This window comes from Scomber japonicus, chromosome 5 (assembly GCF_027409825.1).
Source record: "Scomber japonicus isolate fScoJap1 chromosome 5, fScoJap1.pri, whole genome shotgun sequence".
In the NCBI taxonomy this organism is placed as follows: Eukaryota; Metazoa; Chordata; class Actinopteri; order Scombriformes; family Scombridae; genus Scomber; species Scomber japonicus.
In genome coordinates, this window is record NC_070582.1 from 12357030 (window position 1) to 12383016 (window position 25987).

Consider the following 25987-nt stretch of genomic DNA (forward strand, 5'->3'; position numbering starts at 1 on the left):
ACCCCTCCCTTGCCTAAGCCCCCTGAAAGGCCTAATGAGGGCACAGGAGGTCTTAATTGAGATTTACATATATTACAGTCTCACACAAAAAGCAACAGAAAGGGCCCTCTCCCATCCCTCCTGCTCTCCACTGTCAGCCCTGGGCCCCTATGAAGAGTGCAAACTGTATTTATATGAGCAGGGGATGAAGAGGCGGAACGAGGAGGGGGAGGAAGGGGTTGGCTGGAAAAACTCTCAGGGCTCAGCTCACATCTCATTCTCCAAACAAAATGTCTGATTTCTCTTCCAGCTTCACCCGTTTGCTCTACACTTCTATCTCAGGGTCAAACCAACTGTCAGATCTGGAGCCAATTTTCTTTTGTGCATTAAAATGTATTGAATGTTTAAGAATGAAGTGGGCTATATGGACCTAGCTGGTGTCCAAATAACAAGCTTATGTTGCACACCAGCATAGTATACAGTAAATCAAACTGCCACAGAAACCCCGGAGAAAGTGCAGAGTAAACAAACTGGTCTTTCCCATGACTCCCTTGGGATCACAGGTCCTCATCGATCACAGCCCAGCCATAGAGATCAGACCACTAAGTCTCTTTGAATATTCTGCCGGCTACATTATATAGACAAGCAAAACGTGGTTCACACCCCAGGAGCTGCAGTCTTGCAGCAACATTGAGAAATTACTACCAGATTAAAAGGCAGATCCTCCTCAGGTGTGTGGCATTGCAAAGCTAGCAATGTGTCAAGATGAATAGTTATGTGGCATTGTGTTTGTTTACACAAAGAAAAGAACCACCCATTATAAACAAACATGACACACACAGTAGTAAGGAATACTGCATGGTTATCATTGCAGGCAATAGGTTTGTTAGCAGGAAATACTGTATGTATGTCCTCAATCTGACAATCTAGTCTATCCTGAGGTATCCAGTAAATGCCAACTCTGTCTACAGTACGTCTGTTGTGTCTCGCGTTACTGACATCATGAAATGCCACACGGCGCTAAGATCCCTTTGTTTACTTTTGGTGAGAACTTATCCACAGTCAGCTTGGGCTGTGGAGCTCAGCATGGTTGAGTTTGATGGAGGATAAATGAGAACCGATCCTAAACTAACTTCACAGTACCGACAGAAGCCAGAGCTCTGTAATGAGGGCAAACCCATCTGACCTACATTCTTCTTGGTATGAGGATAAGGAATTTTGAAACATTGCTACAGGCTTTCCTTCATGCTTAACTCAGAAAACCAGAGGTCTGTCTGGCTGGCATCTACACAGTCATCCATGATGGTCATGTCAACTCACTGTAATTAAAAGATAAGGAAGACATAGACCCACATTGAGAGTGCTCCATATATAAATAGCACACCCTTGGGTGGTTCTCCTTGAAGTTGACACTTTCAGAACGATTAATGAAGTGAGTCCATATTCCCCTGCTCCACCAACCACCACCACGGACAAATGGATCAGCATGACAAGGACACTGTGTCTGCTCCCCGACAAACTGTCGTCATCCTCCAACCCCCCGATAACCAGCCAGTTCACTTCATCTTGAGCATGAGCCTGCATAACAAATAATCATTAATAGTGAAACCCTGCTGAGATTATAAGGGTTAGAATTTGACCTCTTTAAATGTCATTGACCCTTTAAATGATTACCTGTAATTGAACCCTTGGGACAACACACATCGTCTTCTGGCTCCCGGATGCAGCTGGAGCAGGTGTGTTTTTCAACCTACTGTGTGCCACTCTAAAGCTCTCTCTGCGGTGTGTTAATAACCTCTGACAATGACACTAAGGGACCACACACATGCCGCATCACCCTTTATCTCAATTAAAAACCCATTTTCATATTTCTCCATGACTTCCTAAATCAGCGGCAGCAAGTAAACACCCCAAAATCCGAATAAAGACAGGCTCCTCTGGCAGTGAGCAGGGCTCCCCTGAGGCGCTCCATGTCCCTTAATGAACCTCCAATTAGGAGAGAATGAGCCCTGGGCTGTGCTGTCACACTGAGGAGCTTTGAAGTGTACTGAATGCTAAGCAGCTATAGCACTGTATATTCCTTTAGAGGGCATAGAGCTTGCAGACAACAGGGAACAACCACCGAGAGAAAGTGTACAAAAGTAGCTCAAAGGCAACCCAGCACACAGAGTGTGTGGGTGTAGCGCACACAGAGAGCAGAGTGTAGAAACTCAGCTGGGTTAGGAAGTTCAGGGAACTGGCAAACTCGTATCAAAGGTCCTAATGCAGGTGGAGATATACAAATACTCTACCCTCAGGCTAGCTCAGCTTAATGAGTTTTTTCACAGTACACATATAGTACTGGTGAACATTATCAGCTTCTGCACATTATGGGCATTGTTAGTTCACCACAAAAAGCAGACAGTCTGATGAATTCACTCCACCTCAAAAAGCCATTTATCATTTCAGTCCATTGTTCCAATACGTGCTGAGAATCTAAACCAGTTCTTATCTGAACCTGTGAGTGGCGCTCTCCTGACCCGTTCAGTTTGGAAATGAGATTGTGTGAATCCCCGAGGGCATAAGTCCTCTCACCAGGCAGCTGACACACTGCTGAACAACAGGCTGATTAACTAGAGACGACTCCCAGAATGAACAAATGCACAGAAACAGACTGACCATGTGTTGTCAACAGCACTGCAGGACACATTCTTTACATATCAACTGGGCGAACATCCAGCTGTTAGTTCAGTGTTAACAGTTGCTCATACTCCTACAGTGAAATCGATTCTACAGCTCCTTAGATAAGAAAGATTGGAAGGGGGAAGGGCATTGATAGCTTCTTACCTCACTTGAGCAGAGGACATGTGATTGAGATGAGCAGATTTTGGCTTCTACTGAACACTAGTGTTTGTGTGATCACAATTAAGCAGAGACTCTGACTTAATTTTGTCGGCACCTCTATCTGGCTGAGTGAGGATACAAACTGGCTGTGCGGGGCTGGATCAATACAAGGCCCAGGCACATGGTCAATGAAGCATTGATCCCCTGGAGCTCCAGCTCTTGTCCACTGGTTGTCTGGCAGTGAGGGCATGTGGTAGCAGCACACAATGAACACATAAACACTTCTGCACTGCCGCCTGTTAGGACTCAGCTTGGGCTTTTCCCACAGGGTACTTTGGAGGATGACACATTGCTGTTGGGGCTTTCCACAAAAATGAGTTATAACTCAATTCAAAAGTAAATGCCCAATTATTACTGTGACGACAACAGGGGAAATTATTTCTCTGCACTTCTACTATAACATCTGCCTTCTTCCATATTCTTTTCTTCGGTTTTTCAGATTTACAGTCAGCTCCTTTCTTGACAAAAGTTTGACAAATCCAATCAATGATCTCACCCCTCAACTGTACTTTGACCTGTGTTTGACTCCAAGGCAAGAGACAATTTAAATGTTCTTGATGTTATCTCCGCGCGTACTGTTCGGGTCGAGGTTTTTCTCCATATAAGTGAGTTATATCACATACGGCCTCACCAGAAGTAAACAATGGGCTATTTAAGGAAAGACAACTCTCTTTCAGCCTCAGGGGACCAAACACAAAGGACACTTTTAGGAGTATAAACATGCACAGGAACACAAAATACACACTGGCTTTTACACAGAAGTGCTCATATGTCATCAAGTCCTGATGTAGAGCAGAAATAGCTACTGGATATACACTGCAATGAGTTGTGATTTTCTTTGACCTCAAATACACAATTTTGTGAAATCCGTTTGGTTTGTTTTTAGCACATGTTGGAATCTTTCCAGCCTTCCAATAAGGGCGCTGGTCTCCACGGCAACCCGGATATGGGATGAGAGTGGCCTTTGTCTGCAGAGCAGTGTTTGGCATCTCCACTTAGCACTAGTTCCTGTTAGAAAACAAAGGGGAGCAGAGCTGAGCACTTTACAACAAGGGGACAGCTTGGCCAGCCATTTGTCTAATGAGCGATCACTCACACCCTGTTGCAAGGCCATATGGTAGTTCGAATACTGCTAGCTCCCCAGCGTAGAACGCCTAAAAGCTGTTATATCACTTTTGACTCTATGTAGCACACATGCACATCTTAACCTTCACACACATAGCTAAAGTTCAACAAAAGAATTGCAAAACAGCAGAAAGAACAGTGTAACCTAATTTGTGTTACAGGCTGGGGTTTCAAGCGCGATGCAAAGATCAAAACAAAACCTTGAGGAAAAAGTGTGTAAATGTTTGTGTTATTGTGGGAGCCTAAGATGAAAGAGATAGTAACATAGGGACCCATTGCAAGTAACACGTTCATAGAAATAAACCAAAAATTGCTTTAATGCCTGTACATGAACACTGTAGAAGAATTCATGTTTCTTTAATCTAACATGGGCTGCAACAGAAGCACCATGTACTGTATGTGGTTATTAATGTGACTGTGACTGTGAGACTCAGGAGTGCTTAATTTCGGTTAATTATAACTTGGGTTTCATTTTTTTTAGACCTGGCTGTCTTTTATACCAATTATGATAACGCTGGTTCATTGTAAATTAAGTAATTGCTGAGATCTGGGAATACAATGATATCCCTACACTGTAACTTAAGCCCAGTTCAGGCCAATGATTCACAATGAGACAAAACTCTTTTAAAACAAAGCAGGGAAAAGTTGTAGTGGTGTAAACTGGTCCATCTCAGCTTGACTTCAGCCTGAAGCTCAGCTTATCAAGTCACCAGTAGGTTTTGCAGACAAGCGCAGTGCAAGTACTTGCAAGTTTCAACTTGTCTCATTGTGAATCTGAACTTTAGTTGACCAATCAGACATGTTGTAAATAAGTCAACTTTAAAGGCAGATTGTGTACAGGGAGGTGGCATTCAGTCCGACATGAAATCTGCATGAAAAACTGCAACCTTCCCATTTGATTTGAATGTGGGCATGTCAAATGATGCAGCAGGGGTGCCCATGTTGAAGGATCAGCAAAACTCATCTTACAAAAACGTTGAACCGGGCTTCAGTTTTGCTGCAACCCAACATAACGTGCAAATTGGCCAGTCCCATATCTGCAAGTGCACATTCCTTATTAGACTACTTTGTAATGTGAATGCTGTATTTTGGCTGTTTACCTGACCATTGTCACAATGAAAGATATAACAGTTACCAGTGTACTAAAATCATGTCTGTGACCTTTGCACAGTATGTTTGCGCCAGATGAGCCTTTAAATGCATGTTGTAGTCTCACTAGTAGACTGCCTTAAACAACACAACAAACTAGCTCCTTGAATTTAGTCTCAATGAAGCCTAAACCTCTTTTGGCACTAAAACTAAAAGTAAACACCAAAAACTTTGCTAAAATCCTTAATTGTAGAGGAAAACTACATGCACAACTAAAGTAAGTATGGCCTTAGTTGAACCAGGATATCTGTCTTTTTACATCACATCGACTTTTTTACACCTGGCAATACTCAGTAATTCATTACAGTACAGTATCTTATCATCACAATAAAAGTGAACATAACTCAGAAGATAAAACCTAAACAAACTAGAATACTCCTTCAACCCAATACTTGTAAACCTGAAAATGGCTCAAGAGTCTGGTTATAATCATACATGTCACTTGAACACGTAGCACACCCATGTGTTTGTCTGGTTGGTTGCTTTTATGGTTATGTGCTATGACTGATTACAGCTGATGTGTCTGGGTCTAAACTCCCCTTTAACCTCTTAATCTATACACGTCTGCTGCTCAGCCGTGGTTGGAATACTAATGCCACAAATGCCAATGCAAATCTAAGGCTAACAAAGACCAGTTTTGGCCTGCTGTGATGGTGAGGGACAAAAGCACTTGTCTGCTTGTTCACAGGACCGGCTTCACACACTGACTCTCGCCAGCACCGCGCCTCCTGTTGATGGTAACAATGGCTTTTTGCCTGTGCTGTCAGCATCTTACTGAAAGGACTCTGTCAACAAGCTCTTTCTGCCGTTTCTCTCACTGATTTAACATGTGTATGCTGGAGAGGATTTGATGCTGGATTTAGCGGAAATCACCCATGGCAACACCCCCACATTACATATGCCTTAGAGGAGCAAAGGGCTGACATATTTTTCACATATGGAATGGTCTTAAGATAAAGATAAAAGTTGTGTTTTATTTTAAGGCAATGTGTGCTTCAGTAATAGATAAAATGTTACCATACCATGTGTATATGCTTGTGTCCTTGTTCAGGTGAAGTTGACTTCTTCTCTTGGTTTTTGCTCCTCTCCTGTTTTCATGGACTGTTGGACAGAAGCACAAGGAAAGAAGCAGAGGTCAAGACTGAGCTAATGAGATGAATAAACAGTGAGGCTTGAGCAATAAGACAGAAAAATGGCACATTTGTCTTGGTGTGTGTAATTCATTTTAACAGAATAAGTCTGGGAAGCTTGAAAAAAACCCCACAGAAAATAAAATTCTAGGACACTTAAAATGACCGAGTTTGCATTTATTATGTATGAGGCACTTGCTCCAGGCAGTGAACTAATCTAAGACTGCAACTGTGTTTTATCTGTGAGAATATTTCACTTTTCAGCTGGAAGGCAAAATTAAAAGGGACAGAGTAAAAAATATACTGCCTTTAATAGTAGAAGTCCAGGTCTGTGTTCTGGGAAGGTAAAATTTTAATATCTGCCTTCAGGTATAAGAGTCTGTATACCTTCTCACTTGCTTAATTACCCTTTATTAGACGACCCAACACCAGAGTCTCCTCACACAGGTTCAGACGTGACCTTGATGAGCATCTGAACTCATGCATTATTCACTGAAAGCAGAATACCTTTCTTACCACACGTTGCTGGCTTTAACTGTCAATGTACAATTCGTCTCCAACCAACTGTGTCTAATGAGCATAAATGCTTTAAACTTTTTCCTGTTTCTAAACTGCTTTGCCACAAGTGTCTCCCAGCTGAAAATAACGATATAGCAATGAGAGCCAATTAAACTGCTGGTATTCCAGCCTCGACGTGCAAAAATAGTCAGCAGCACAGTTTTGACTGACAATACTTTGGAGCTGGTTTCAAAGCACTGGCACTGACAACTACAGCATCAAATATGGCGAGAGCTGCCGACGGAGGCACGAACAGCATGCAGCTCTTGCCACATTAGATGCTGAAATACAGGCAGGGTACTCTCATTCTGACAGGGGCTGGGGATGGAGAATATCCCAGGAGTATTCTGGCTGATAGAGCCAGCCACATCATCCCGCCGACACACCATATTGCCGGCAGACATCAGATTCACCAGGATGCAGAACCCAACTGACAGTGGAAGCAACACACCATCCCCCATACAGAATACAGGGCTCTGATTGCATCTGGAAAAGGCAATCAGAGCCTGAGAGAGGAAAAACGGACAAATCTGAAAAGTGAGGAGATGCACTGGAATGATACACTCTCTTATCACTTGAATTCAGACATTACAAAGCATATGCTCAGGGAATCAATAACATATCCACAGTGGCTACACACGCATGGGGAGCCTAAGGATGTAGCGCTTGTGTAAAAGAGTCATTTATAAAATATTCACCATATGGTTTAGCTAACATACAACCCAAGCAATACAACATAGTACTCCCTTTCCCTGTTGTTTCAGTGTCTTAGAACAGCAGCAGGTAGGTGCATAAGACAATATCATGTCTCATGAGAATAGTGGTCAAATTATATCCTGAATGCCTGTTGCAGAGGTAGTCTCTCCTGAACCCCTGTTTAGAGAGCTATTAGCTGGTGGAGAGCAACAGTGGTGAGGGTCTGCATTATTTTTTGGTTACCATGGAAACCTTTCCATGGGAAAGTGGAGCACCAATAGGATCGCAGAGCCTCATTGAATCGGTTATGGGGGTGAGATGAGAGATCAGCGCAGACGGCTGAGAAAGCACAACAATAGAGCCAACCCTCAAGGGAGACTAGAAAGGCCAGGCCACTGAGGGTCCGACAAAGCGGGGAGAGACTCAACACTAGAGAAAAGGTTTCATCTACATCCGCTCAATGGCTTTCCTTTTAAATAAATCTCTCTCGCCAACTATTCATTGACATTTAAGCTCACGAACACTGTGGGCAATTTAAACATCAAGGCAGCCACTAATTGATTAGACTCTGCTGGTATTTCAAGCTCTGACAATATTATTGCATCACCAACATTTATCTTGTGTGTAAGACAGTAGCACATTAAAAACGAGTACATACAGTATCCCTTACAGTTCAAGCCACAATAGACAGCAGCAGAAACTGTATTAGTCTTAAAGGAAAAGGGTCAGTATGCTTCACACAAAGTGCTTGTTGTTGTCAAGCAGCATCTGAAACCCCTACTTGCCATGCTTGCAAGCTTGCAAGCTTGCGGGGGTTGTATTCAACAATTTTCCGTTGCAACAATCTGACAAGCATATCCACAAACATGTCTTAAGACACTGTCTTTAAGAATAAATATGACAAGCCAATTTATATGATTCTTGCCCCTTGCAAGCTTTTTAACCTACCATTAAGTATGACTCTTTGCAACAGCTAGTAAGAGTTTTGCCTACAGACAGCTGCAAAAAGTAGTTTAATTCATATAGAAAAGACAAGGCTGACACTGCAGATTGTTACATATTGTTTTCTGGAGTTTGATTGGGGTGAGGTTGGGCCTTCTGGAGTGCTATGTGCTTCTTGTTAAATCATTAACATCTCATTTTCTGCATCTACATGTGTTAAATACAAAAGATGCAAAGTCTGGCTGTGGATGATTTTGAGTTGTCTAAAAAGGGAACTTTGATGTAATATCATTTTCAAGCAATTTGCCCAACAATGCCAAGGATAGAGCATGTTGTGTGCTGTATAGATTATTAAGCACCTTGAATAAAATGTGTGATGTATGATATATGTTGGGTTATATAAATAAAAATCAAGTTGACTTTGAGCAAAATCCAGCCCTTACTATATGTTTGCTATTGGCTAAGGTTACGTCATTTGTGCTTCCTCTTCATTCATCCTCCATAAGTTACTTCATCCTGCCAGTCAGGCTGGCAACCTTGACATGCTGTCAGAGGTCAGAGAACAGCAAGGAGTTTGACTAGCGCCTCTTCCTCTGGGGACAGGAAGTGGACGCGAAAATGAAGGAGGAAGTGACTATTCTTCCATCTACACCTCGCAGCTGGGCTTGACCTCAGTTTCTCACCAATGTTGACAAAAGCTTTAGAAACGACTCCAAATGACCTATAGGGAAACCTTCATAAACACACTTAATGAAAGGAAAGATCCACAGCTGTTGATGTCAACTCTCCCCTGACGTCCCTAGCCAACTTCTGACAGAGTCCATATACATCATGCTCTAATATTATAGAAATGAAAAAGAGGGCAATGGCCAGCAACCATATATCTCCTGAATGTCCGCTTTAATGAGGGCAGTGCTGAGACAGAATTATCGCCTTACCCCATCTGGATTTATCGATCTAACAGTGTAAGTCAACCACCAGAGATAAAGATAAACCACCACGATGGAGAAACAATCCCCACTCTGATCAGAGGGCATCACACATCTAATCACTCACTCTCCTCCCTCTCTGGATGCGGCTAACCCACAGTTTTCTTTGTTCTTCCTGCTACATTAGCTGCTCTGGGGGTTACACAACGGGCAAGTGTATTCTCTCATTTAGAATACACAATTATTTCAGCCAAAAGATGCAGATTGAACTCATTAAGCAGACCTCTGTTCTCTCAGTGTAAATCATTTTGGACTAAATGGAAACCTGATAAGAATGCGGCCCCTGAAAATGTGTTCGAAGGGTGATATTTTGATGCTGATGAAAGCTGACACTCTGTCCACCTCTTTGGTAAGTCAGAGGAAAACATTAGCCAGGCTTCTTCTCTTTGCAGCAGGTTCTTGAAGGCAGCAGCCCGTATCTTTCACCTTTACAAAGATGGCTTCAAAGACTGATGAGTGTCTTACACAGACCTTTTCAAACAACTGTAATCTGCTACTATACTTACACCAACTTCTCCCTGGTGACACCATGATGAAGAACAGCAACCAAACTACTTGTTGTTATTTTCTTTAACCCATGCCTGTCTAACTTAACTAACTGCCTCATACACCACCACCAAACTTTCACCCAAGGCTAGGCCCCATGTCTCTGAGGAGCCAGGGGCCTGGGGGGCATCACAACACTGCTTTGAAGTCGGGCGATTAAAGAGGAAAGACCTGTCGAATTGGGATGACGGGGCTAAGGTTGGAGGAGGGGGAGGATCCGAGGGACAGGAAAGACTGTGAATACTGAGAGCCCGGGCCCATGGGACACAATTAAGAGCAAGGCTTTTTTAGTGAGGGTTACAAAAACACAGCAAGGATACCAGCAGTGCAGCCTTCCAAGCCAAGGTAAGAGTTCATTACTACATACACAGAGGGGGCTGGGGCTGTTAAACTCTCACCAGTTTGTTCATGGATTCCCCCCCACCCACAGCCTTGTGAGCTGACGAACGGCCGCATGATAACCATTTCCATCGCCGTTAAATCCTAAAGCTCAGTAAAGCTTGAGAATCATGCAGCTCGTCGCTCACAGACAGGAACGGAGATAAAAATCCTGCACACAGAGGAAGTTTGCATAGTCTTCCCTCAGGATGTTTTCCACAGCTAAAAAATATGACTTGTGCACAGAAGACAACACACCAGATTTCAGTCAAAAAAGTCAAATATTTTTATGAAAAGAAAACCAGTGAAGTGATGGATTGATGCTCAATCTACACACTAAGATCTTATCCTATTTACTATAAAAAGAGCTACAGTTACTAGTGTATGGTGGTATGACAACACTTGTAGAATAAGAAATGATTACTGTTGCAACACCTGAAACATGGAATCCATTGGGAATCCATGGTATTTTGTACTAAAACAAATGGTGTCCTGTGTTACATTTTCCACAAGACATTGAATGTAGAAATATGCATCCACTCTTATCCTATAAGTCAAACCAGCCACTTAAACATGTGTTAAGAACACATCTGGTAACCATTTCTAGGCCTCATTTAAATCTTGCTAAAATACCATAAAGCAGTAGGTTCTGTAAATTTGTCAAAGTCAGATCCTATAGCAAAGAACATCATAGCCTTGGTCACCACCTCAGCAGAGAGAAATGCCCTTTACCGGTCATGCTACCTGTTACTCGGAGTATCTGTCCTTAATATGCCCTCACCTCGACCCTCCTGCCAGTTTGAGACTCATGAAGCTGTTTAGTGCGCTGACAAACAATGCGGTAAATATATCAATGCAGAAGACACAAAGGAAGTTGAAACAGATTCTTTGCTCAATAGGACCAGATGCAACTTAATTTGATAATTAAAACCAGTGGAAGGCATTTGAGTTAGGACTTCACCAGAAGCACACCTCCTTTTCTGAAATAGCCATTTTGCTCATATGCATATGCTACACCAGAGCAGTGTTTGTTTTGCTTTTGTTAACTTAATTCTTGCTCTTCTTGGCAATTGCTTCTTCATTTCATTGCAGTCCAACTAAAAAACAAAAACACTTACAAAACTGGGATTAGTATTAAATATGAAAAGAAAAAAGAAGGAAAATATAATCCAAAAAATGGGCTGAGGGACACTTGGATGACTGCCTGGGAGTTACGAAATTGGTGCAGCCCCAAATCTGAGGCCCAGCGTGTCTGGATAACATTTCCGATGGTTTTCACTGCATACCTTACTGAGCACACCCAGAAAATCATACTACTATGTTCACACATCACTCTGAAAGTCAAATGATGGTTTGTATGTGTGATTGACTGATTGATTGATTCCAGGACAAATATTTGTATTTGGCACATTTGAGGCAAACAGTTGTTTCTAACCAATGTTCAGACAAGGTAAAACAAGGCCTTGCTAAAACAACGTACTGACTTCCTTTGTTTACAAGCACAAACATGTGGGTTGCATTAGAAGACAGATGTATAAACAAATATGGAGAAAGATGGCCAGTTTATATCCAAGGTCTTGTGCTATTTTATTTCACAACTCTGTCATGGCAATGTGTCGAGATCTGGGTGGCTTACCACATTCATTAAACAACTTCCTGGAAAACTTTCCCTTTCCCTCTCTTATCCAACATCCTACTTAAAGAGTGTCACTGAAAAAAATCAGCCAACTGTTGCAAACTAAGTGTTCATAAATTAACCAGAAACAAACTGAAATACTGAATTTCATCAACTTACGAATCAATATCATATCATATAATAAATCCACATCTGTATGTCCCAGACTGAAAAGTGAAGCTAATGTGGAAGTGCCTCAAACTGCTTTGTTTCTAATGACCAACAGGGGGCGACTCCACAGCTCCAAAAAAGAAATTTAAATGAAAAACGGACCCTACTTCTCACTTTATTAGTCACTCCAGTAAATAGTTTCCTTATGATTTTATGGTCTAAATTGCTAGTTTCAAGTCTACTTCAATACAAGACAATGTTTATTTTGTAAATTGAAATAAGTAAATAGACAATAAAGCGGGGTATACTTTAGGGCATGGCTACCTTGTGATTAACAACAAGTCACTACCACAATAAAAATGTTGATTACACAACGTAAGCATGGTGTAACCATAGATTCACAGAGTATAGGCATAGCTATTTCACAGTGTGTTTTCAGTTCATGAAAGTTAATTGTAACATTTTAGTTGCCTAAAAAAGTCTCAATCTGTGTTTGGTTGTTTGGTCTGGACAGTTTTTCCATTAAGTATATTTTGTTTTCATGGTTTTAAATTTGGATTATCAGAATTAACTATAGACTGTAAATGCACCGTGCCAACAAAGCCAGCAGCTGGCACTTGTCCAAATAGAGTCTCCTCTCTCCAAAAATCAAAGATGGTGATTGACAAATCCAAGTTGATAATGGTCAGTACGCTAAACTCAAGGTTTCAAAATATCAGTCCACAGACCAATGGGTGGTATCATGGTAACTACATCCATTCTTTTTTTTAAAGTCTATAAATCTTATCATATTATATCACACCATATAAATCCATGAGGCTCCCTGCTGCTTCCAATCCCAATTAGAGGTATGTGTAACCAGCTGACTGTAGAATGACCATAAACTAAATGAGACAATAATGTTTTGATCTTATGCAGACAATTACTGTACTGTATGTGCTGTATGTTAAAACAATTGCTTGTGCCCCAGTTTACTGAGCAACAAAGAAGCCCTAATTAATCGTCTCAATTTATGCAACACAAATAATATAGGCTAATGCAGGCATAACTAACCTGACATATATTTAATATAGACAATAGTACCTACAGATGATGCAAGCTAGATACAATTGTGGTTGTTTTTTTCTTCACCAATTCAGTGATTTTGTGTCACAGACATATAACATAACATAACATATTGTGCTGCATTTTGTGTCCTCCAGAAGGTTTCCTCATCTGTCAGACCCCTGCTGCAGCAAAGAGATATGTCTTTGTCTATTTCAAAACTAACTAATATTTGATGAAACAATTTAAACTGTAGTAATACCTAGCATAGCATGGGATTTCGTAAGAGTTTACATCCAGGTGAATTTATGGTGGGAGTAACTGAGGCAACAGACTGTTTGAGTGCAAACAATATTTGAATTGAGCTTAGCAGTAATTATGCTCTATTGAACAGCACAAAGCTTCACTTTAAAAATAAAAGTCAATTCACATATTGTACAAGCTGCGTAGGAAAGTATGCAAGAGCACATTATGGCAAAAATCCTGCTCACAGAGAGATGGTAGTCTGTGTCTTTGTGGATTTTGCAATGGCTGTACAGGAGCAGCAAGGCAGGTGTCCCACTGGGTTATGAGAGCCAGAAGCTTTGCATCTGGATCATTTCCTCGGCCCAGAGGGGCTCCATACTGGGACCCCCTCATAAAGCTGCACATGTGCCGAAGAAACCCAAATCCTTCTATTTCAGCCTGTATGTGGTGGCTGTGGTGATAGCAGGTAACAAGCTGTGACAAACACATACACACACACATCACAGTGAGCGAGCATTGATAATGACTCATGATTTTGTCTCTCTCTCACTGTCAAATATGCTAATTTACTACTAATGGCCAAACAGCCTGAAAATGTGTTCCTGCATGATGGTGAAAAAACGTTTTTATCAACCGTGTTCTTTGGCATAAGAGACAGAGACTGAAGGCAGAAGGATTACTGGAGATGAAACCAGGATAAAGCTGAGCTATGAACTGTGTGAGTAAGGCTTTTACTGCCTACTCCAAAAACCTTCAGTTGCACTCCTTTCCATACTGGTTCACTCTAAGCTCGGTATTTCCAGGACAAAGAGTTGAAAGATGTCCTTTGAGGAGATATCCAGCCTCTGTCTGAATCCCAAGAGAAAGGCAGAGGGGACTGAGAGGTGGAAAAAGGAGTTGGACATTTTCCACGGTCCAAACTCGTGAAAATGCAGGAGTGCTTTAAGAAGCATTCCTTCGATAGGCTGAGGAAGCCACAAGCGGGGAGATGTCAGGAGAAATTATGCTTGGCTCAACACAAAAAGCACTCAGAGAAATGAGATTTAATCTGCTGAGCTTAGAGTGTATTAGCCAGATGTAAACAGTGGGTGCCAACTGTGAGAAAGTTAACTTCCACATTGCTGCTGCACGAAAAAAACAATGCATAAAACATCAAACACTATCAATGAAAGAAACTCTGAAAACAGAAATATTTAAAAGGCCAAAATAAAACTTTCACAAGCCAGGGACATCGCAGTTCTGGGAATCAGGGGGTTAAGGTTAACTGGCCACACTGAAACACTTTCTCTCTGAGAATACTCTGCCTGCAAGCCCCTAGCTGTGGGAAAGGGAGTTTATGCAATTACATCACATTGATTTATGGACGACAGAGGAAAGATGGGGAAAGGATGGAAACTGAGCTGCTTGGAGGCGGTCCAAGATTAGGTCCCTGTAGAAACACAAGTCAATAGGTTTACACCACAAAACATGATGAATCTGAGACAATTGTGTGGGGATGAATGTGGTCAGAGAAACACAGGCAACACTATGAGGTCAAACCTGCCTAAAATTATAGGTTTTGATTTAAGACTGAAAACACACACATCATGAAAGCAGCCATAATTGTAATGCAGAGGCTTCTCGATGAACCTGCTCATGGAGAACATGCAGATAACAAGTTCAGAATAGTAATAACACCACAACTGAGCTTACTTTCAACTTTCTCAACTCTGGGGAACCAATGACAACTGTCGTGCTTGAGCAGATGGTGCTGATGCTGCCTTGAGTATTAATTGGGGGTAGTGATGAAATTGTGAGTAATGCAACCAAGCGTGCACTGCAGCTTTAGCAGCGTTACAAATCTCCATCAGCCCACCACAGCCTAAGTTATAAATAAACAGCCCATTTAGAGCTCCTCACTACTGTAACAGGGCCACAGCTGGGATATGTATGGTGTTCATCTGCTTATTTAAACATTAGCTTGTGACTTTACATTTAAAAACTAAACACTGCGAAAAAAAAAAGCTATTCTCCATTTGTCTGGGAGATACACCTACAGCTGTCCTGTGATAATCACCTGTGGAGGTGACTAAAGCTGCATTCATAAAATTGTCACAGATGAATGTTGCAGATTGTTTAAAGAAGTTTATACAAATACAAACTATCTCATCAGGAGTTCTGGTATATAGTCTTCCAGCCTTCCATAATCTGCGTGAGACTTATGTCGATACAAGCCAAATGGTGAAAATATGAGCAAAGCAGAAGGAGATTACAGAAGAGATTCAATATAATGAGCTGCAGAGGTTTAGTAGAAGATATTAAACGGTTTTGTTTTTTAACTTTCAAAATTTCCAGCTGTCTGCAAAGTCTCAGTCTGCTTAGTTCAGGCCAAAAGAAACAGAATAAATATGTATACACAAAGAGAGCCAGCCAAACATTTGAAGGTGGTGTTTTGAAAGCTTGCAGTACAGAGAGGCGGGTAGGGTGGGATGGGAGGTTCTTCTAGATGTGGCAAATGTATGGAAAGCTGACATAGAAATGTTTGAGGAGGAAAAGGGTGGACATCTGTTCCTTATTAAGTAAAAGGCAGCCCGTCCAATTTCAAACTGCCTACAGAGATAAGGGAAAGTGGTTTTGGTAATTGCTCAAAACATTGGCTCTCTGCTCGTCGTTGTTTATTTTGTGCATCATTTTAATGTGGTGATATCAAGTGAGATCATCTCCGGTTATTGACTAGAACTAAATTTTAGTTGAGTATTAAACAGCATAATATATGAATATTAAAGTTGTTCTATCTCTATAAATTCTGTTTTATAAACTGTCCAATCGCCGATTTGTACATTTCTGGCATTCAGGTTCAGGGCATTTATGGCAGACAGACAGATGCATTTTTATATATAATATGACTTGACAGATAAAGTCAAAATAACCTCTGCACATCCAGGGGTTTTCAAAAACAGCCCCAAAATTACTTTGGCTTCAACACTGGTACTGAAGCATTTCACGTGGGACGTGTCTCCTGCCAAGTGTTATCAGGAAAGATGATCTGGGTCTGTCTCTCCGGGGTGTGAACAATTGGAGAAATGCCTGAGCTTTTTGTGTGTTTTTTTCTTTTTTGTTATACACTTCACAGTTTTGAGCCTTCACGTCACACCCAGGTGGTCAAGATAGGGTTGGATGACTTTGCTGCTGCTGGCCTACAGTCCCGATGTGGGACAAGTGCCAAATCAGTGGGAAGACACCCAAGATCACCTGATGTTCCACTGAAAAAAAGAACCCAACCCTCAGAGAGTCACTTTGTTTATTTTAAACACTTAAATCAATGAGCGGTGCAGCCAATTTAATTTCACAAAGTAGAGACACCTGCAGTGCCTGTGCTATCTCTGACAAACACATGCAAAGGTGATCCCTGGATTCAGCTGTCAGAAACGTTAGGACTGAAATACATTTTCATGAAAATATCAAACTTCAAATGGTTAAACAGTGGCTAGCTTCCCTGTGCAGTGGATTCTCATTTTGCCTAAGCTTCAAAGAAAGGAAGATGCAGCAAGGCAAGGATTAAAGAAAAAAGGAATTATGCTTCATGGTGTGCATGTGTTTACCCTTAACTATTAGCAATGAAATTTTACAGTGAGAAAAAATACCTCCTCAACTCACAGAGATAACTATTTTTGCTCTGCTCTTCTTAGAGAACCTACAGTAGCTACGGAAGAATTCCCTGTGGAAGTTGATCCACTGAGTTTATTAAATGCAGCACATTCCCTCCACAGTAATGGTAGTGTGGTTTGCTTGTGGCTGTAACACACAGGCTGGCATTGACCGACTGTATGCCCAGAGGACAGAGGCCGTGTTTTAGAGCAGTGACCCATGAATGCTGTCTGCAGTAGCACACTTTTAAAGTGGTGGTGGGCTAAAATTTTCATAAAGCAGCATCAAAAAATCATGAGGCAGCGAGGCGCTCAGTCTTTGCTGTCTAATTGTTTTTCCCCTTTGAGGAGTAAAAATAACTATCTACAGCATGCACATTTGATCTGCTGTTAAAAAGCAAAGACTGTTACTTAGTCAGTCATGCATTTGCTGGTCAGACGAATAAATTCATCCATATAAGATGCATGCAGCAGTCATCCTCCAGCAAGCTAAAGAACCATCTTCACACAAAGTAGCCTGGATCACTGAAGTATGCCGTTGTCGCTTGAATGACCTCAATTGGCTTTATGGTTACACTTGAACTGCAACAGTTCAAGACCCCTTTTTGCTTTAGTTTTAAACCACATGTGGTTTAATGGTGTTATTGTGGGCAATAAGCAGGATGACACTGGAGAACCATTAGCAGAAAAAAAGCTTCACACCTGTATCACACTCTAACACAAGATGACTTTACGTCTCTCAACCACTGGTGCGATAACATGGCAAACCACAGGAGAGGTTCTAAATGCAAACAGACAGATGGCCCTCAACTACACCACCACTATTTAGAAGCTGTAAATATTTGAAGTTGCTGTTCTTTAACAAGGTGAAGCGCATTTCTTAGAGGCTTGTGATCTTAGCAGGAGAGAGACCATTAGCTGGCCGTTCTCCCTCAGTTACCCCAGGTAGAAGTTGAAACCCACTGTGGATTTTTTATAATCAACACTGATCTGTCCCCCTGACGCTGTGGAGGCTGACAAGGAACCCATATGTCTAATAGACCTGTGGCGACACTCACCCTGTGGGAGGGACTGTAACATTGCTGTTATCCCACAGGACCTGCAGGGAGTAACGCTGTGGACAAGGTGTGTGGGCTTCAAAGGCTGCAAAAAGCAGCCAGCATAGCAGAAAGAAAAATAGTGGGGCTTTTTAAAAAGGTGCTTACTCTCTTACTGGCATGATATTTGAATACAAATGCACATAATAAGATTGCGGAAGGGAGAAGCAGAATCACATTAGCCCAGTTACGCCTACTAAAGTTTACAATATTCACTTCCAAGTCAAAATATAGAAGTCTCTGCTTAGCTAGGGTTTTTCTGTGCCATGTTTACGAGTTGAACGCAAAACATTTAGCCTAGATTCAAAGAGATACGAGGTCTATATACAGTAAATATAAAACAACCCCATTTCCAGTTGAGTTCTGCCAACAGCACCCAGGCTGCAGGGGTGTGTGTGTGGGAGAGCCTCATGTACGTTTGTGTTTGTGTATTTGAGGTTTGCATGGTTATCACTGACTGGAACGGCAAAGCATTATTAGCAGACTGCAATGAAAACCCAAATCACGCTCAAAATAAATCTCTTGGGACGTACTCTATAATTCAGCTACACTGGAAAAGCCGAAACAGCAGCAAGAAGACTACGTCATATATACCGACTCACAGTCCTGCCTGTATCCATAAATCTGATTTAACTGCAGCATCTCTGCTTCATATCACGACTCCTAATCATAACCTAAACAAGAGAATATGCGTTAATGAGCTAACATCTAGCTCAAATACCTGACACGCAATTAATTTGTTTAAAACGATAATAGGCTAATTATCTGGGTCATCCTTAACAACCCACTGTCCATCGTTACAATAATTCATGCACTCTAAATTACCAAGTCAATTTGTGGTGAGAGCAACTGTGTGTATTTGGGAGTAACAATTATCATACCACATTATACTGTGTAGCCAATCATCAGTGATTAAAAATAAACAGGATATTTAAGGGCTTAGATCCCCTTTAGGCAGAGGAAATAAAACATGCAGAGCTGAATATGTAATAAAATAGGGCACATTAAAAAAAACAAAAAAAACAGATGACTAATGAGGGTATTCTTGTAAAGCTATATTCTCTTATTCCATAACTTGGATGGAAAGAGCAGGCGCACTCGAGGAGGAGAACCAGGGAATAGAGAGGGAGAGAGGAGAGAGGGGTGGAGTAGAAAAGATTTGGGACACAGTTGCGGCTGAGGCAACTGAAAGAGAGAAAGACCAGAAGGCGGGAGAGAGTCCCATTTCATCAGAAAAATGCCTGAGTCAGGAGATGAGAGAACCATTAGGCCCAATGAGTCACAGGGAGAGGCTGTAAAAACAGATCTGGGCTGAGCTCGGCTCACAGTACCATCTCCGAAAAACAGCCAAAGAACAGTAGAACAGTCACCCTAAATGAAGTGCAACAGTTTGAATGTGATCCCGTGATTTGAAATCATCTGTCTGAATTCACAGTTAACAGTTTATAAATGCAACAGGCTGTGTCCTTAACTCCAGCAGGGGCGTTTTGTAAAATGCACTGTCACTGATCTATTTCATGGCCTGTTGCCCTCAAGAAACTAGACAATTGTTTTTCTTTTCATTAACGCAAGATGGGCGAGATGTGCTGTGCAAATCATTTTAGAAGTAATGTGTGGAAAACAAATTAAAGCATTTTAGACAGAGGTAAAACTGTCTGTTGACTTGTAAAAATGCACCTGCCTCATAGTTACATTACAGCACCATTAAATCTAGAGTCAGCGGTTCATTTAAGTGAGACAGCAGAGGCACTGTAAATGAACCAAATATTGTCAATTCTGCAGGTTAGGATTATGCTATGTGGGTTGTGTTCAAATTAATTCAAACTAATTACATGTAAGTTTGCATTTGTTTGAACTTGACTTTTTTGAAAAGCCGTATACTGTAGATCTATGCAGGTTAGGCTGTTATTGGTAACCATAGATCACAAAGGCTCACAGTGGAGATATCAATACATCTCCAATATCTCAACCATGTTTTGTTCAGTCTTCAGGTTTAAAAACAAACCTCTGGTCCCGAGGTCTGTTTGAAACAGATGCTGGAACAGAACCAGACATATTAGTGTTATCATACCCCCAAATCTGTAAAGTATAATAGAAAACAGTGTCTCAGAGTAAGACTCGTGCGCTTTCGCTTGCATGCTTATACCAGTCCCAAGATGAACAAGATCAACTAAGACAACTGCGTTATTCTTAATCCACCACGCATCTTCTCTGGTTCAGAAACAGTGAACAAACCTTCAATTGTGTTGATACATTTTTCCTCTGAACACAGAGTCTTTATCAAAATCGTTAACAGGAACCAAGTCATTTGGGCAAGAAACAAGGCACAGAGCAAGTCTGACAAGAGTTCCTTATCTATATGTTTAAACTGGCACAAAATATCATTTTAGTGAAAAGCTCCAGTGAGAACAATCACACATCCATAAAAATGAGCTCTTCCACCCTGGTACTACTTGATTAGCACCCAGCTTCCTCTTGCCCAGTGTGCCAACACTGAACTTAAAGTGAGTCAACACATCAGCATTGTGTGGATTTACCCAAAGAACTAGTTGTTCATCCGGCAAATAAATTACTCCATTTTATGCACAGAAAGCTGTGAGATATCTTTTGTTCCTTGTTCTCTCAGGCAGCAGAGTGCTTATACTTCAGCATCTTTCAGTGGATCAGCACTGTGCTCCAGTCTCTCTGAAGTCAGGCAGGTAATCTCCCCACACGTTTGCCCCGTGTCACATACCTATCAGTGCCAGACTCCCTGGCCAGCCTAAGCCCCTCTCTGAGCTTTGACTACATCTGAAGGATGAAAAGAGCACAGGGTGATGAAGAAACCTCCGGGCGAAAGCACAGGGATTTAGTGAGTGTGCTCGCTCTCTGTAATGACCAGTGGGTCCTCACCAGCAGCCTTTAATGGACACCTGAGTGACACGCTTTATTAGTTCTGAAAAACATTATGTGGAGGAATAGATGGCTGGGGGGATTTTGAGATAGATGTGATTTGAACATCCCGAGACGGGGCTGAGTATATCCTCAACTAAGCGCCTACCAAGCCGTGAGCACGTTGGAGAGTCCGCTATCTGCCGGGCCCAGCTTGTCAAATACATACCTTTTACCTCATTACCTGCTCAGCAAAGCCATTATTGAGGGAAATAGGGTGAATGCAAGATAAGCACAAAGAATTCTTGGGTTGAGCACAAACAGCCGGCCTGCTTCCTCCTGATAAAAAGGAAGCGTCAGTGTAGAGGCCCCTCAGCTTCCTGCTCTCTGTGAACTCTGGGGCTGCCAGCTGCCCCTCGCTTTGGTCAGTCACTACTTCCTGGCACATATGAAGGCATGCAAGGACCAAAGAATGCATGAATGTGTGAATAATAGTGGATTATGCAGCATTTTCATGCAGGAAAGCAACCCTAAACCCACAGAAAACTCTAAAACTGAGTTTACAAGTAACACAAGGGGAGTATGTTTTGATTTATAGTTTTGGAGTAACATTTCACGGCAACATGAGATGGATTACATTGTAGATGATCAGACCATATCATGCTTTAAGTATTTTCCCCACAGTAACAGTAATGCTGTTCTATTTTGTGTAATTGCTACTTTTTGTTATTTCATCCTCTGTGACAGAGTAATGACTGAGGTGATCAGGAGTTTTGCAATGAGGATGGTGGTTTACTGACAAAAGGGGAACCAAGCCTTTCTTCAACTCACATTGTCTTTCCTCTCAACAAGCTATACAGCCATCAAAAATTGTAATAGAAAACAAAAAAGCCCATGCTGACCACTCAAAACTTAACGATTGTGTAGCATACGGCGGCATACCTCCAACAGCTTGGTGCGTATAGGCTTTATAGCTACACTGCAACTCCTTAAAGAACAACTATAAATCCAGCTTTAGGCAGACACCACAGCAAGCTGTTTTATAAGGAAGCAGGGTTTTGATATGACATGACCTTTAGCGGTAAAAACCGCCTTCAGCAGACTACATCAAACCACAGTGTTAGGACATCCGTTGCTCATAAAACACAGTGAAGACATATAATAACACAGACCTTCATGGCTTTTAAACAGCTGATGAAAAATACACTTTATGAAGAGTAAATTATTTCTGCCAGCTGAAAAAGCAAATTTCATTTTCTCATGTCTCCTGACAACAAAGATGCTGAACCCATTACTGGCTGAGGCCTCTGCATCACACACATTAAATGAAGGGTCCTCTAGCAATCGAAAAAAACAATTTTCTCATTGAGCCAATAGATACTCCATTTAGTTCCGGGCTCTCTACGGGCTGCTGCTGCTGTAGCGGGGCTGATACAGGAGAAAGCGAGTGTAGAGTGATGACCCAACCTCGTTTTCCCTCTGCCTTGCTGCTCTGAACCCATCGATATGGATACAGACGTGCTCCGCAGGCTGGATGAGGAAGGAAATGGAGAAAAGAAAGAAGAACCGAGAATGGATGTGGACAAGAAGAAGCAGATGACAACAGATGAGATGATATAGAAGCAGGCGGATAGAGAAGGTGGAGGGAGGCTGTTGTGAATCAGGGCCAGTGATCAAATGACTGGCCAAAACAGGCAGCCGCCTCATTTACAAGCACATCAGCCAACGTTCAGAAAAGAGAGAAAGAGTGCAAGTGTGAGAGTGAGAGGGAAGGAGGGGAGAGACAGAAATCAGAGGCACCCAACCATGTGGAAGCACAGATTGATTAATTTCAGGCCTTTTAATGAGCGGTGCTCTGCCAGGCCAGGCGGCACCAAGTCAGTCACCCCAGCCCTCTCAGCAGGAGCTGCCATACACTGCAATTCACACTTTTCTATCTCTGCCAAGGACTAGATGACAGTAGAGCAGTGAACTCACCACACACACACATTAACACTCTTCTTTTCTATTCAGTTGTTTTTGCTGTTCATCACTGGCACCATGGACGTGTGATTAAGAGCAACACATTATTAGAGGCACTATTAAAATGAATGCACTGATCACCAGCGGCAAGTTTCACACCAGGTGTTCTGTGTCTGTAGGCGGAATAAATACCAGCTTGGCTTGGTGGAGATTTGAATCCTCTCAAACATGCTCCCTCCTAATTGCTATCGTCCACAGTCCACCGAGGAAGCCGAATACATTGTTGCTTGTAACCTTTATTCCCTGTATAAATTACACTGTAGGTTTACAAACCCTATTGTTTGCATTTGCACTTATCCTGCAGACATCACTTCTGTGTCTGAGCAACAAAACTATTTCCCAACACTCATGTGAATCAAGCTGAAGAGAAAAAAGCTGCTTCAGGCGGAGTTTAGTCATTCGTGTTGGCAGCTGCTCCAGAAGCATCAATACTACTGTTTCTTTTTTTTTTTTCCCCTTCTTCTTTTTTTTTTTGACAAGGCAAATGTTCACCCGCAACAGGGTGAACAAACACGCCTCTGTTTCCAGTTTGTGTGCTCCTCTCTTTACAAATTGTTAACTCCCAATCATTTGATTCTGAGGTAATAAAAAAAAAGAAGAGGGTAGAACAAAGAGACACAGAAAGAGAGAAATCGTTACATGATGCAGCAGTATAGTAATTCAGCTCATTAATCATGACAGGAGCTGATTTGTCAGTCTGTTGGAGCTGGTGGGGTGTGATATGATTCTTCTCTCCCCTTTCCTTTCCTTTCCTTTCCTTTCCTGACACACTGTGCTGGCCTCAAGGAGAGACAGAAAGACGGAGAGCGAGCGGTTGAGACTTTAACTTGAGGCAAAGCAGTCCAGCACCGCACGCTCACCTGGACTCTGGTTTGTGTTAATGGGTCCCTGAGAGCGAATCTCCTCAGGCGAAACCTGATTACGACCTGATTTCCAGCAGTAACTATAAGAATGTTTTAGCCACGTCTCTGAGTGGAAACTACTTTTTTTTTTCTTAGTCAAAATCTGCACTTTCTTTCAGCTGCTGGTGTAAAAAAAAAGCCACACACACAATCTACATTCATTGTTATAAAGCATGTTCTTTGTGTCCTTAAAAGAGTTTTTCTTTTTTTTTGCGGAGCTCTTGAATGTGTCATGTTGGCTCCAGTGGAAATCAGACAGAGGCAGAGGGATGAGGTGGTTTGGGATGATGCATGCCTCTGATAAATGCAAACTGACAGTGAACTCCTGCCCTACAGCAAAGGTAGCGCCGTCAGAGACATCCATCTGGTGACCCCCATACATCTCTGCAGACAGCGTCCTCGGTTATGGCTGGACCCCCGTGGGAAGGATGCCAGCTTGGGAGACTGACACACATCGCTCCGGATCCCCCCTGCTGTCAGGTTTCCCATATATTCTATCACACCACATTATATTAAAAAAAAATACATTTGAACCGCATTTCACTGATTGATTTAGATCAGCAGAGGCTATTTAGTGTGTCTGTATGAGTCTGATTTATTCCTAAAGGAGAAATTAGCGAGCTGACCTGAGGTTAACACAAGTCTACATGGTGTAACAGCCAAAAAAAAAAACAAAAAAAAAAAAAAACGACTTCAACAATTAGGATGACATTTGCACCTTTGGCATTTGTAGGGATTTTTCAACATGTTCAGCTCGTCTCAGGAGAAAATGTAACTTGCAGCAACAAAGTGAGCAGAGAATCAAACACTGCGCACAACACCCCCCCCCCCCCCCCCCCCCATTAGACGCGCTGTTGTAAATAATAAACCCGTTCAATAACAACAAGGCAGTCACGAAAACAAGCGAGGGAGACTTAAATTATGATCATTCATCTCTCATTTCCAACACCGAACATTTAAGTTTTAAGACTTTGCGGTTTCTTACCTCAGAGCGCTGCTCAGTCCCGAAACCTCTGGCTGTGACAAGATGTTTCCCGGCGAAAAAATATCACTAAACTGTCTGTGTGAGCACTACTGGATGGAAGTAGCCTACTCAGACAAAACCACAAACAACACCGTTCAGATGGGATGTCCGCGGAGGTGAATTGTGCCCGGCAGCGTCCAGCTAGTAAAATCCAGCGCTCCGAGATTTGCGATCCCAATTTGGACAAGCATGCAGTGTTAGAGGAGATTGGTATGCAAACACTTTGGTGAACTCACTGAAAGCTGAGCGGCTCATCCAGCAGGCTGCTCTGCTCCGGAGGGCGGAGACTCTTCTTCCACATACACGCCTCCGGTTTATCTCTCCTGCATTATCTGGAGAGGTAAACATGAACTCAGTGCAGATGAAATAAAACCTTTTATTTGTGAATTTTCTAAAAATGTTTATTTAGACTATATCTTTCACTTTTAAGCTGTATGGTGTTTATTAATTCATCTCAGAATGCTACACGAGAGTAAAATTACTATAAAACAAAAAGACAAAATTATGAGAATAAAGTATTTTGTTGATTTCAGAATTCAAAAATCTGACTTCAATATCATGATAATTATTTTTATTGCAGAATTTTGATTTTAAAACTCATTCATTGATTGCAGTGTTGCAGTAGGCCTATTGTGATCTGCAGTATTCTGAGATTAAAGAGATGTCCCAGTGATTTACATTTGCAGAATCAGATTAAAAAGATAAATGGTCAAAATCAAAACAGCAGAAAATTAGATAACTTCATTTTAATTGGCCCGAGCTCCAAAAATGCTAGAGCCTACATTTACTCTAATGGGATTAACAAGGTCTCTCCATTTGAGCCTCTTTGCCTGCTACATGTCTTTTTAAGTAAATGCCTTTAACTTTTAGTCGGCTACCTTTCTATTTTGTACAATTTACAGATTCTAGTGTTCACAGATGAGCACACGAGTGATGATTGCAGATATTTTTCTCCAAAAACATGATGGCTTTTTGGCTCTACCTGCACATCTTT

The 25987-nt window shown here is 41.8% G+C and overlaps 1 protein-coding gene across 1 annotated transcript in view; it reads right to left on the reverse strand.

The window, feature by feature from the left end:
* tspan18b (tetraspanin 18b) overlaps positions 1-25108 on the reverse strand; it is a 31651-nt gene extending 6543 nt beyond the window's left edge. Inside the window, exons 1-2 of the mRNA XM_053319025.1 lie at positions 24955-25108; positions 6159-6237 (exon numbers count right to left, since the gene is read on the reverse strand). Coding sequence (XP_053175000.1) covers positions 6159-6161 — 3 coding nt within the window. The 5' untranslated portion in view covers positions 6162-6237; positions 24955-25108. The remainder of the gene's footprint in view (positions 1-6158; positions 6238-24954) is intronic.
* Positions 25109-25987: the final 879 nt, after the last annotated feature.